Source organism: Cheilinus undulatus, linkage group 5, assembly GCF_018320785.1.
Source record: "Cheilinus undulatus linkage group 5, ASM1832078v1, whole genome shotgun sequence".
NCBI classification, from domain to species: Eukaryota; Metazoa; Chordata; class Actinopteri; order Labriformes; family Labridae; genus Cheilinus; species Cheilinus undulatus.
This window is the reverse complement of record NC_054869.1, coordinates 53987772-54001660: the sequence shown is the minus strand read 5'-3', so window position 1 is coordinate 54001660 and position 13889 is coordinate 53987772. Positions and strand designations below refer to the sequence as shown.

The following is a 13889-nucleotide window of genomic DNA, read 5'->3' as shown; positions in this document are numbered from 1 at the left end:
ATGTTTAATATAGTGCTTTTATTTAGTGTTTATGTTTAATATAGTACATTAATACAGTGTTTATGTTTAATATAGTACATTAATACAGTGTTTATGTTTAATATAGTGCTTTTATTTAGTGTTTATGTTTAATATAGTACATTAATACAGTGTTTATGTTTAATATAGTACATTAATACAGTGTTTATGTTTAATATAGTACATTAATACAGTGTTTATGTTTAATATAGTGCATTTATTTAGTGTTTATGTTTAATATAGTGCTTTTATTTAGTGTTTATGCCACCATGCTGTGTTTGCTGCTATTCTGGACCTACCCTCTGCCACCAGCTCCTCCACGGTGACCTGGTACCTGCCCACGGAGAACACCTTGCCCAGGTAGCTGCTGAGCCCGGAGCTGGATCCGGACGGCCCACCGAGCCCCCCGCTCTCCGACCTCGGCATCCTGGAGAACTTCTTCATCCTGGAGCTCCGCTAACAGTCCGTGCTCGGTGCTAAATCAGTCCAAAGTTAGCTCGCTTTTCTCCTATCTGCTTATATGGAGCCTCTCCTCCTTCCGCATGCTCCGCGTCTGATCGCAGCCTGCTGGTTCCTCATTAACATACGGGTAATGCAGAGTCAGTACAGGTGAGACCGCTCGTACCTGGGACACAACAGACACCGAGCTAGCTCCGTTAGCTAAAGAGACACATCCCAGTTAGCATGCTCGAACGCCGCCGACACAGCGCGGTGTGCGGTCAGAGAGAGGAGGGCAGGCGGGGCAGGAGAACCACACGACCGGGGAACGCCACCTCCAGGCTGTCCCGGGATAGAACTCCAACTGTCTCGGGATCTAAATCTAACTCCCAGCCCCCTTAAGGTCTCCCCAGTGTCCGGGTCGGCTGCTTCTCTTTTCTGGGGCTCAGGTCGCCCTCTCTGCGGTGTTAGCCGTGGTGCTAACGGCTAACAGCGGTCTCTCGTGCAGAGAGCGAGCGGGCTGACTCACTCGGAGCCCGGGCCTGTCTCTGGTTAATGTCCGTGGGTTTCAGCAGACCCTCCGCGGTGGTCCACCTGGCTCATGCCCTCTCACCTGGCCGCATTCGCTCCCAGACTAGGCTAGCGATAAACTTCTCCCTACTACAGTCTGTGGGTGGTTTGTTATTTACCCAATCACAGTGACAACCTAACCCGAGCAGACTCCGGCCCTCCCTGTGCTCTGATTGGTGGAAATGGAGAGTGTATGGAGGCCAGCGAGTGCCAGGAGAGAGCGATAAATTAATGAATGAAGAAATCCATAACAACAATAAAAATAAAATACAGGTCAAAATACTAATTATATTAACGAACGGTCACAATGACAATAAAAATACAAGTAAAATTTTACTAATAATGATAAGGCAAATGAATGAAGAAATCCACAACACTAATGAAAGTAAAAATAAATACATAAATCAAAATGTTAATATCAATATTATTAATATAAACACAAGTCAAAATGTAATACATGTTAATAGTATTAATCAATGAAGAAACCCACAATATGACAATAATTAAAAAAATTAAATGATTGCATAAATCTTTCAATGAATGAAGATATCCACAAAATTAGCAAAGCCAAGTCAAAACATTAATAATTTAGATGGTATTAATGAATAAAGATATCCACATCATTGATAAAAATATTATCACAATTTAAAATATTTAATCAATATTTATATATTTATGTAAACAAACACAAAAATATGATTGATGCTGATAGTATTAATGATTGAAGAATTCCACAACACCAATAAGGAATACAGACACATGTCAATATTAATTTCCGTGATAATTTATATTTATGTTTTTATTTCTATTAAAATATTAATATTAATATTTAGTGTTCATTTTTAGATCCAGAATGGCTTATTCTCCGATGAGATGAGATAGCATCAGTTTACATCTGAGACTCAGAATCACCTCCAACCTAATGTGACAAACTTCATCATTACAGATAATTTAATTTTAATCCATTTTATTCTATCTTTAATTGTCTACAGTATCTTTATAAATCTATACGGTTGTATGTATATGCTAGTATTAATTTTCTGTATGAAAATAATTTACTTTATTGATTTCTTGTTGATTATTTTGATTATTTGTTTCAGCAGCAGTAGTTTCCATGGAAGCCCATCTCTGCAACTTGAAAAAAGATCAAATTTGGATCTACAGCAGTATGAGCAATTCTTACAACAAAGTATGTCAAAATTATGAGATAAAAAGTCAGAATTATTAGATCCAAATTCAAAACCATAAGATTGAAAAAATCCAAACTAAAGGAGTAAAAATTCATATTTGAGATGCACTTTCTCATGATTTTAACTTTTATTTCATTAGAATTACTACGTCTCATAGTTGTGTCCAGCTATCATAATAATTTTTCATACTTTCAATCTCATATTATTGATATTTTATCTCATAATCTCAGGTTTTATCTTAACCCCTTAATGCCTGTTGTCGCATATTTAATATATACCTTTATAATCCCTTTACCTAATCAATATGATCATAAATTTCTTAAAAAAAAACAACTTCTGAATACAATCTGAAAAATGATTTAAAAAATGCCTTCAAGTGGATTATCAGTTACCAAAAACACCTACTGTAACAAATGAGCTACAAAAAATATATATGTTAAACTTTATGCAAAATTTGGATTATTTTGGATGTCAGTAGAAAGTGAAACAAACATTTCATTTCCAAAAAAATAGAATTTTCTGGCTATAATGTGTGTTTTCAGGCTTTAAGGGGCTAACATTTCTTATTTTTCCTCATAATTTTGACGTTATATTCTGTTGTTTCAACATTTTGTGTCAAAATTTCTCATCTATTTCATATTTTAGTCTTTTTATTCTATAGTTTTGGCTATTTCTGTCATGAGCTCTGCTTTGTTCCCCCACGACCCCCAACGGGATAAGAGGTAGAAAATTTTCTCTTTTTCTCATAACTTTGATGTATTCTTATTTTTCTATTTATTTATTTGTTTATTTTTGTTTATTCCTTTTTTCTTTATTTATTTATCTTTACAAATGCCTGCCTTTATTTTTCTCTCTCAGTGGCAGAAATTGTCTTCCATAATTTTGGCCATTAATACTCACAGACATTATTTACGTATATGATGTCTATGGTTCTAAACCCATAGACATTATATACGTAGACGCCTCATTGGCCAGTGGGCCGTACGTCACCGCCGCCGGTCTTTCCTCTGGTAATATGGCGGACGCGTTGACGTATAGAGGCAGCGGGCAAACACGGCCAATGAGGCGTCTACGTATATAATGTCTATGGTATATAATGTCAACGCCTACAGCGTAGAACTTTCCGAGCAGACCCTTAAGGCACCGTAGCCTAGCAACAGATCCGGTGTCAGTTTGATTGACAGTCTTTTTATCCGGATTTTTGTGCCAGACGTCCAGGAAACCGTGTGAAACACTGATAACACCAACTTCAGCGACTTTTTGGAGGAAACTAAAATAAACTAACTCTGACAGACGACGATGGAGACAAATGTGAGTGTTGGAGACGCTGAAAGGACTTCTTTATTGACTCAGATCAGATATTTGGAGGATCAGTTAGACGGGTAAGCTAAGCTAACAGTTAGCCTACGTGTTTATGGTTTAGCTAAACTATTCTTTTAAATTATTAAAGTACAGACATATTTCTGCTGATTAAAGCGGTCTGGGGTCCAGTTTCTCTTCATTATTATTAATGTTTGAGAAAACTCTTGGTAGGGCTGACTGATGTCAGAAACAGCTTTGTTTTCTTTCTACAAGATCTGTGGAAAATAGAGTTATTCAAAATAAAAGCAGAGGGTTTAAATGTTGAAGCAATGGCCCTTTAATATCTAGAGCAGCCAAGTCAAACTCAGTTTCACCCTGGTCCACATCAGCAGATCAGCGCTGAGATCAAAGGTGAGGTATGAACAGGTAACACAGGTGAAGGGGGTCATTCTGGACCTTTCATTGAATCCAACATGTTAAAAAGATCTGAGGAACCACTGAAGCTCAGCTCTGCTGTTTCAGGAGGAACCTGCATGATTATGGTTAGTATGGTTTCACCTCTGTCCTGTGGTCTGACTGAGGAAAGGCTCTCTCAAATTTAAAATCAGGAAACAGGTTAATATGTTTCTATAAAAATATTAAAAAACTCAAAGATTGTCCTGGAACTTAATCAGATACATAAATCATTAAAAGGATCAAATAAAATTCAGTGAAATGATTGAAATTATTGGAGACTGTCTCCATTTAAACAGACATGTTCTCTTACAGCGTCCCAGAATAAAAATACTGACGTCTTGAATTTTTCATCCTCCAGTTGGCGGCCCAAATGTGACGAGCTGGAGAAGAAAAACAAAGACCTGATCTCCCAACGGGACGCCAGAGAGAGGAGTACAAGAGAGACCCAGAAGACGATGAAACGTCCCCTGGCTGCTCTGGAGGGGAAATGGGACGAGCTGGACGAAGAGCTGAGGAGTCGGCGTCGGGCTTCAGGGAAGGAGAGGGAGGAGCTAAAGCTGCAGCACGGCCGCAACGTTCAAGAGCTCCAGGAGCAAATCAGCCAAATGAGGATGAAGACCTCTGCTCAGGGTGAGACGTCTCCACACTCTGATAACCTCCATCTAACAGTGGAGTTTATTTTTAACCTCCTCTGAGAGGATTTAAGGGGGCAGAGCTGGATTTAGGATCAACAAAACTCCAAAACTTTGACATGGATCAGAGGATCCTGATTCTGGGCAGTAAGGACCAAAGGTCAGATCTGATCCATGACCGGAGCTTTCTAACACACGCCAGAGTTACTAACATCAGCACTGTTAGTAACCCTCTCCTTGTTTCCCTGTTCCCTCTCCTTGTTTCCTCTCCTTGTTTCCTTTCCTTGTTTCACATACTTGTTTCCTGATCTCATTTCCTCTCCTTGTTTCCCATCCTCACTTCTCCTTGTTTTCTTGTTTCCTCTCTTTGTTTCCTCATCTCATTTCCTTTCCTTTCCTTGTTCGCTCTCCTTATTTCCTCTTTGTGTTTCCTCTCATTATTTCCTTGCTTCCCCTTCCTTGTTTCCTTTGCTTGTTTCCTTGTTTCCTCACCGTGTTTTCTCCTCTTTCCTTTCCTTATTTCCTCTCTTTGTTTCCACTCCTTATTTTCTCTTCTTGTTGCCTCTCCTTGTTTCCTTGCCCCCTCTTCTTATTTCTTCTTCTTGTTCCTTCACTTGTGTCCTTGCTTCCTCTCTTTGTTTCCTCTTCATGTTTGCTCGTGTTCCTCTCTTCATTTCCTTGTTTCCTCCTTTTTTCTCTCCTCTTTTCTTTCCTTTCTCATTGCTTCCTCGTGTTTCCTTGTTTCCTCTCCTTGTTTCCACATCTAATTTCCTCATCTCATTTCCTCTCCTTGTGTCCTTGCTTCCTCTCCTTGTTTTCTCTTCTTGTTTCCTTGTTTCCTCTCCTGGTTTTTTTGTTTTCCTGCTTATTTTCTCTCCTCTTTCCTCTCCTTATTCCCTCATCCAATTTCCTCTGCTTGTTTCCTTGTTTTCCTTTTTCTTCACCCTTGTTTCCTTGCCTCCCCTCCTCATTTCCTCTCTTTATTTCCTCCCCTTGTTTTCACAGCTCTTTCCTCTCCTTATTCCCTCATCTCCTCCCCTTGTTTCCTAATCTCATTTCCTCTCCTTGTTTCCTCTCTCTGTTTCCTCTTCTTATTTTCACAGCTCTTTCCTCTACTTATTCTTTCATCTCTTTTCCTCTCCTTGTTTCCTCATCTCATTTCCTCTTCTCATTTCTTCTCCTTGTGTCCTCTGCCTTTTTTTCACCCTTGTTTCCTCTTTTTGTTTCCTCCCCTTGTTTTCACAGCTCTTTCCTTATTCCCTCATTGCCTCTCCTTGTTTCCTCTCCTTGTGTCCTTACTTCCTCTCCTTGTTTCCTCTCCTTGTTTCCGTTTTTTCCTCTGCTTGTTTCCTTGTTTTCCTCTTTATTTTCTCTCCTCTTTCCTCTCCTTATTCCCTCATCTCCTCCCCTTGTTTCCTAATCTCATTTCCTCTCCTTGTTTCCTCTCTCTGTTTCCTCCCCTTATTTTCACAGCTCTTTCATCTACTTATTCTTTCATCTGTTTTCCTCTCCTTATTCCCTCATCTCATTTCCTCTCCTTGTTTCCTCTCCCTTTTTTCTCCTCATTTCCTTGCTTTCTCTCTTCGTTTCCTCTCCTAGTTTCCTCCCCTTGTTTTCACAGGTCTTTCCTTATTCCCTCATCTCATTTCCTCTCCTTGGTTCCTAATCTTACTTCCTCTCCTTGTTTCCTCTTCCTTTTTTCTCCTTGTTTCTTTGCTTCCTCTCTTCGTTTCCTCTCCTCGTTTCCTCCCCTTGTTTTCACAGCTCTTTCCTCTCCTTATTCCCTCATCTCATCTCCTCTCCTTGTTTCCTTATGCCTCAGCTGCAGAGATGACAGAGCTGACAGATCAGGTGAATCAGTTGAGACAGAAATGGTCCGATGTTGTCTGTCAGAGGGAGGAGCATGAAACCGCCATGACCGTCTTAAAGAAAAAGGCGGAGCTACAAAGACAGACGTGAGGACCTGACAAAGTTACTCGACCATCCTTCCACACATCTGCAGGGACAATGCATTAATAATGTCTTTTCCTCGAACCACAGCCGTGTTGAGGAGATAAAAAACAGCACTAACATCGAGCACAGGGCGTCCCAGATCCTCAAGAAGGAGCGCGCTGAGATAGAGAAGTTGGCCAAAGACCAGGGGACTCTGATGAGGTCCATGGACTCCCTGAAGAAGGACCCAGAGGGCCTGGAGGTCAAAACCAACTCTGCATGGGCTGAAATAGAAGAGCTGAAGAAGAGTTTTGTAGAGGCCTTTAAGAGGAGGCGGAGCCTAATGAAGGTAAGAGGCTGCTAAAATGGCTCAGGAGAAGAAATTATATACGGTTATTTACATAAACCGCACCATAAAAAGTATTTCCCCCTTTCTGATTCCTGATTTTTTAAGATATTTATCACACTTAAATGTTTCTGGTCATCAAACTGATTTTAATATCTCACAAAGACAGAAAAGTCAGTTTCTAAATGATGATTTTATTTATTAAGGGAATAAAAATCCAAACCTCTCTGTCCCTGTGTGAAAAAGTTATTTCCCTCTGAACCTAATAACTGGTTGTTCCACCCTCGGCAGCGAAAACTGAAAACAAGCGTTTGTGATAACTGCTGATGAGTCTTTTTCATCGCTGTGGAGGAATGTTGCCCCATTCTTCTTCACAGAATTGTTTGAACTCAGCCATATTGGAGGGTTTTCCAGCATGAACTGCCCGTTTAAGGTCACACCACAGCATTTCAGTTGGATTTAAGTCCAGACCCTGACCTGGCCACTCCAGAACCTTCATTTAGTTTATTCTGATCCACTCAGAGGTGGACTTGCTGGTGTGTTTCATGTCGTTGTCCTGCTCCATTACCCAAGAGCTCTTGATCTTGAGGTCATGAACTGTTGGCCTTCAGGATTTTCTGGTAGACAGCAGAATTCATGGTTCCATCAATCACAGCAAGTGGTCCAGGTCCTGGTCCAGACCATCACACTGCCACCACCATAATGGACTGTTGGCCTGATGTTCTTCTGATCAAATGCTGTTATTTTTACTCCAGATGGAACGAGACGCACACCTTCCAGAAAGTTCCTCTTCTGTCTGGTCAGTCCTCAGAATATTTCCCAGAAGTCTCGGGGATCATCAGGATGTTTTTAGTCAAATGTGAGACGAGCCTTTATGTTCTTCTTAGTCAGCAGTGGTTTTGGCCTTGGAACTCTCCCATGATGCCGTTGTTGCCCAGTGTCTTTCTGATGGTTGAGTCATGAACTCTGACCTTAACTGAGGCCAGTGAGGCCTGCAGGTCTTTGGATGTGGTTCTGGGTTCTTCTGTGACCTCCTGGATGAGTCGTTGGGCTGACCACTCACTGTGTGTATAGGGTTAACCCTGTAGGGTTGGGTATCAGTGGGTTTTTCCAGTGCTGGTGCTGAATTCATACTTCAGTCTTCTGTAGGAAATGAGGCGTCTGTCACCGCCATGTTAACGGTTCTGTTACATCTCTGAACTGGTGTTAGTACTCTGGTAGTCATGTGATCCTTAGGATGAACGAAAGTCACATGGTCAGGAAGTGAAGAACAGCTGTTCTGAACTAAGGGTTAAGATAGTCCATCAGAGCTCTAGGTGGCGCTGCAGCCATCAGCTGTAATCCCTACAGAGTGGTTTTACCACAGGTGGACTGGTTTACCTGGAGAGAAGCTGATCCTGGAGTCTAGGACTGAGACCAGAGTCTAGGACTGAGACCAGAGTCTAGAAGAGTCTAGGACTGAGACCAGAGACTAGAGGAGTCTAGGATTGAGACCAGAGTCTAGGACTGAGACCAGAGTCTAGAAGAGTCCAGAACTGAGACCAGAGACTAGAGGAGTCTAGGACTGAGACCAGAGTCTAGAGGAGTCTAGGACTGAGACCAGAGTCTAGAGAAGTCTAGGACTGAGACCAGAGTCTAGGACTGAGACCAGAGTCTAGGACTGAGCTAAGAGGCTAGCTGTGCCTCTTTAACAGCTTTTCTCCCTCTCTGGTGAAAACCCAAGCAGTGTTCACATCCCTCATGTATAAATAACTCCTGAATGGTGTCTGAGACCAGAGACTAGAGGAGTCCAGGACTGAGACCAGAGTCTAGAGGAGTCTATGCTGAGATCAGAGTCTAGAAGGGTCTAGGACTGAGACCACGTCTTCATGCAGGCTATGTTCTGTTTTTCTTCTTTTATGCACTTCATGGTTTTGTCATTTAAAATGTTTTTCTTTGACTAAAAACCCAAAAGCTTCATCAAAACCAAACGTGTTCATAGCGTGTCACGTGTTGTCTTCTCGCCAACAGCAGGTGAAACAGCTGATAAGGAGGAGCCTTGAGCTGAATGTTGAGATGGAACCGTCCAAGAAAGAGCTCCAGCAGCTGATGGACCTGGAGAACGACCTCAGGTAAAGTCTGATCTCTCTGCTCGTGGATATTTTTAACCCCTCATTCTCACACGCGTGTCGATGCTAACATGTCATCTATGTTTCCAGAGAAACGCTGGCTGCTTCTACAGAGAAGATCCTTCAGAGAGAGGCTGAGCTGGCTCAGCTGGAGGTGGAGCAGCAGACCAGGAGGAACAGAACCTGGAGGAAAGATGGAGAGAAGCTGGAGGCCGTCTTCATCCTCAGACACATCCTGAGCACCAGAGAGCGGCAGGTCAGAGGATTTTACTTCATAATGTCTGTGAGCAGAGAAACACGGACAGGACGTCTTTATAGACCCACGGAGGTCCCTAACCTCTGCAGATAAAAATCAAACAGGGAAACGTTTCTCACAAGTCTGAGCTCTACCACTAGATTCTAGCCACTAGAAAAACATCAGAGCATTTACAGAACAAACCTGGATATTTTAGCTTATCTTCAACTCCATCTCAGAGAAGTTAAATGTTTGTTAAATCTGATGTGGTTCTATGGAGACTGGTGTTCCCTTCTTCAGGGCTCAGAGCAAGCGCCGCTCACTCAGTGGAAGATCCAGAGACTGTTAGATGTCATTGACAGCTTTGCCCCGTTGGGATCAGGATCCACCTCCAGTCCACCGAGGACTACCCCCAAACCAGCCAGGTACTGGATCCCCTCCCTCCTCTGCATCCTGTCTGTTATATAACTCACGGTAACCTCAGCGTGAAGAAGAGCCCGGAACATTCTGCTGCTGTTTCCTAGATCTGAACTCTGCAAACATTCACACAACGAGAGAGATCAGGGACAGGCAGGATCGTGGACTACTGACAGTAAAAAATAGAGTTTAGATCTATTTTAATGCATTATAACACCTTTATATGATTAACTAATATGCAGAAATATGTGACTTTACTATGGTTCAGTGTCAGTTTAAACATGCAGGTAGATCTTTCGTGAAAATATTAGATTATGAATTATGAAATGGTTTGACTCTTTTTAAAACAATAAAAAACAACTTTAACACACAGATGTTTAGATGTGTTTCAAAGATTTTAAAGCATCAGATTTTAGAACAAACATGTTTAAATTAAATCATACTGACTTTGCTCTGTGGTCTCGTCTGCCTCACTCCTCAGCCGTTAAATCAAACCGTACTGAGGCGGGCTGACTGGCTTCTTTTTAGCTGCAGACCAGTGTGTGAACTGGTGCCATAGAGCCGTGCACAGTTCATACATCATGAATGGAACTTAGAATTGAATCATCAATCTCCTTTCCATGTTTGTGTGTTTTAGTGAAGATCCTTTGTTTCTGTTTCTCCCTCAGGAAACCCAGCGGTCCAAAGAAGACTTCCCGCTGATCTGGATCCAGGAGTCTGAACCATCTGGGGAATGCTCCAACCTCAGTTGGATTAGCTCAGTCTCTTTAAAGAGGGTGAATATTCATGATTGATTTATAAAATCACTGAAAGGGTAAAACATCCAAAGGGGTCAATACGTTTAGGCACAGTACACCTGGTGGATTGGCCAGATGTGCCCATCTGCAGGTGAAGACATGACAGACACCAGCACAGAGAAAACAAACCAGCAGGTCTAGAGGCAGGAGGCAGTCACATATAAAAACATGGCTGAAATGTCCAGAACTGGCCCTGAGTCACACCAAGGATTCACCCTGGATCACTTCAGTAGTTTGAAGCTGAAAAACAAAGATCTTCTCATATTCACTCACTTTAACTGGTTAATTTTCTTTCTTTGTTTCAAGATGAAGGTTAGCAAATGCTCACCAATTAGAGTCTTACTTTCATGTCTAACATTATATCTTTTTTTTTCCCTTTTTGCATCAGCGGGCCTCCGTAGAACCCTCAGACAACGATGGTGTGTAGCAGGGTGGTGTGTGACAGACAGGCAGGGAAGAACGTGGAGCACAGAGGAATAAACAAACCTCAGGTTTCCCTGAACAACAGTGACATTAAGAGGCACATTTATCATCTTCATCATTAATCAAAGACATATCCATCCAGTCAATCAATAATTATTTATGTTGATTAAAGTACTGATGTTACATCTACCTGTTCCTCTGTGAGGATGTAATAAGTGACATTTATGATCAGGACACAATGAGATGATCAATGACAGAGAAGGCACGAGGTCAGACTGCTGGTCATAAAAATAAACTTTGATTATTGATAGGTGTGGACACTAAGGATGATTGATTACTAAACTCTGATTAAGATCATTTATCAATAAACTCTGATTAGGATAATTAATCAATAAACTCTGATTAGGATAATTAATCAATAAACTCTGATTAGGATCATTAATCAATAAACTCTGATTAGGATCATTAATCAATAAACTCTGATTAGGATCATTAATCAATACACTCTGATTCGGATCACTCATTAATACACTTTGATTATTGATAGGAGTGGACACTAAGGATGATTGATTAATAAACTCTGATTCGGATCATTAATCAATAATCTCTGATAAGGATCACTCATTAATAAACTTTGATTATGGGATGGTGACCTCTCACACAGATGTCCCTCCTCCTCCTCAGTCCTCCTGTTCACAGCTTCTCCTCTCTGATTGATCAGATTGGGGTTAGTGTGAACACAGAGCACATGGCAGAGAGCACGCTTACATAAGAGATGTCACATGACCGTGTCACATGGCCACAGTGCAGACACTTCCTGTTCCTGCAGGAGGATCTCTCCTCAGTCCTGTCTATCTCCATGAGTGAGGATTATCCTGCCCCCTGCTGGTCACTCAGTAACACAACATAAAAGGACAAACATGCAGAAGATTTAACTCTCCACCGTCCTGCTGCAGATTAAACACCCTTTAAATGAATCGCCTCTGATGACACTAGACCGGCTTTATTTCAGAAATGGTGGATTTAAGGCTTCAAATCAGACATCAGATCAGCGGTGGATCAGTGTAGAGTGGACCAGCTTTCCAGCTCACAGTCGAGGGTTTGATACCCAGCTCCTGCAGATACTTATACAGGTGTCTCTGAAGCCCACGCTTCTCCCACTGCTGCCTCTGTGGCGTGTCAGTGTGTTTGACCTAAAGCTGCTTCAGCTGATAGCAGAATAAAAAGCTCCATACAAGCACCAGTCTATAATAACTAAAGAAATAAACTATACAAATAGATAAACCACATAAATAAATAAATTATATATAAAAAACATAATGACTAAGGAAAGTAACCATATATATAAGCCAAATAATTAAATTAAAAATAAAAAAAACATAATGACTGAGGAAATTAACCATATTAATAAACCACATAAATAAATACATTTAAAAAAAAAAAAAAAAAAAACATAATGACTAAGTAAATTCACCATGAAAATAAACCACATAAACAAATAAATTATGAAAATAAAAAAAACAACATAATGGCTGAGGAAATTAACCAGAAACCACATAAATAAATACATTTTAAAAATAAAAAAAGAACATGAGGACTGAGGGAATTAACCTTATAAAATAAACCACATAAATAAATAAACAAAGAATTTAAAAATATATAATGACTAAGGAAAATAACCATATAAATAAACCACATTAATAAATGAATTATATATAAAAAAAATAATGACTTAGGAAATTAACCATATAAATAAACCACATAAATAAATACATTAAAAAAAAAAAAAACGTAATGACTAAGTAAATTCACCATAAAAATAAACCACATGAACAAATAAATTATGAAAATTAAAAAAACAACATAATGACTGAGGAAATTAACCAGAAACCACATAAATAAATACATATTAAAAATAAAAAAGAACATAATGACTGAGGAAATTAACCATATAAATAAACCACATAAATAAATGAATTTTTAAAATTTAAAAAAAAAAAAAAAATATATATATATATATATATATATATATATATATTGACTGAGGAAATTAAGCATATAAATAAATCACATAAATAAATTGAAAAAACTGAAAAAAAAAAATATTACTAAGGAAGTTAACCATATCTATTAACTATATAAATAAATAAACTATATAAATAGAAAACATAAAGCCTAAGAAAATAAACCATATCAATAAACTGTATGATTTATTAAAATATAGAAACAAATAAACAACAGAAATAAAAAAAAAACATAATGACTAAGGAAATAAACCATATAAATAGAAAAAACATATAGATAAGATATATATTTAAATATATCTGAATACAACAAACATAAATCAATAAACTGTATATACACAGCGATTAACAAGTTTATTAGACCACCCTTACCCTAACCAAAGTAAGGTTTATGCCACAGCTGCGTAAAGTAACAGCATTGGTAATTACCAGAATCATTGTTTATGTTTCTGCAATGGTTAATACACCAATATGTAGACGCTCTTTAACCCAAATGATATTTTTAATGCTAAAATAGAATTATTATTGTTATCCATGAATTTTACAATTTACTGATTTACAAAAAAACTGAAAAAATAGTAAAGCACATTAATATTTCTTGATTAATATGTCAAATTATAGTTATTTACTGTCATTCCTGAACAGAAAAATGAGTTTTAGTGGTTGAATGTTATGCTTCAGTTTGAAATTCAGTTTGAAATTCCTCATTCCTGTTCAAAATGGTAAAACGTGTAAAGCTGACTGAAAATGAAAGAGTCTGCACTAAAGCCCTTCATGATGCTGGATGGTCTCTGAAACAGCTATGACAGGTGGTCTAATACATTTGTTAAGCACTGTATATCCTAAACGGGTCGTTCTGAAGAGCTCAGAGACTCCAGCGTGGTTCTGTGATGATGACACCTTTGAATATCCTGCTGGATATTAGCAGAGATATTAGCAGAGAGTGGAAGAGTTTAGGAACAACAACAGCTCAGCCATGAAGCAGAAGACCAGGTAAAATC

General features: G+C 39.4%; 2 protein-coding genes across 5 annotated transcripts in view; one reads left to right on the top strand and one right to left on the bottom strand.

Moving 5' to 3' along the window:
* bmp2k (BMP2 inducible kinase) overlaps positions 1–1155 on the bottom strand; it is an 89074-nt gene extending 87919 nt beyond the window's left edge. The window contains exon 1 of the mRNA XM_041787312.1: positions 318–1155. Within this exon, the coding sequence (XP_041643246.1) occupies positions 318–462 (145 nt within the window). The 5' untranslated portion in view covers positions 463–1155. The remainder of the gene's footprint in view (positions 1–317) is intronic.
* Positions 1156–3262: 2107 nt separating this feature from the next.
* LOC121510176 (myosin-14-like) lies at positions 3263–12819 on the top strand. Of its 4 annotated transcripts, none has more exons than XM_041788122.1 (9): positions 3263–3527; positions 4333–4604; positions 6429–6561; positions 6647–6887; positions 8895–8995; positions 9083–9248; positions 9528–9652; positions 10313–10420; positions 10830–12819. In XM_041788122.1, exons 2-8 carry the CDS (start codon positions 4430–4432, stop codon positions 10344–10346), a joined length of 975 nt encoding a protein of 324 aa, XP_041644056.1. In that variant the 5' UTR covers positions 3263–3527; positions 4333–4429; the 3' UTR covers positions 10347–10420; positions 10830–12819. The 4 variants fall into 4 exon arrangements, with proteins under 4 accessions (XP_041644056.1, XP_041644053.1, XP_041644054.1 ...); XM_041788119.1 differs by having other exon boundaries at positions 3263–3598; XM_041788120.1 differs by lacking the exon at positions 9528–9652 and having other exon boundaries at positions 3263–3598.
* Positions 12820–13889: the final 1070 nt, after the last annotated feature.

What these genes read in the sequence shown, in the direction of transcription:
- LOC121510176 (XM_041788119.1), top strand. Translation starts at nt 3,516, where the DNA reads ATGGAGACAAATGTGAGTGTTGGAGACGCTGAAAGGACTTCTTTATTG. An exon ending in GCGGAGCTACAAAGACAGAC is followed by an intron (nt 6,562 to 6,646) that starts GTGAGGACCTGA and finishes CTCGAACCACAG; the next exon opens with CCGTGTTGAGGAGATAAAAA. An exon ending in GGAGGCGGAGCCTAATGAAG is followed by an intron (nt 6,888 to 8,894) that starts GTAAGAGGCTGC and finishes TCTCGCCAACAG; the next exon opens with CAGGTGAAACAGCTGATAAG.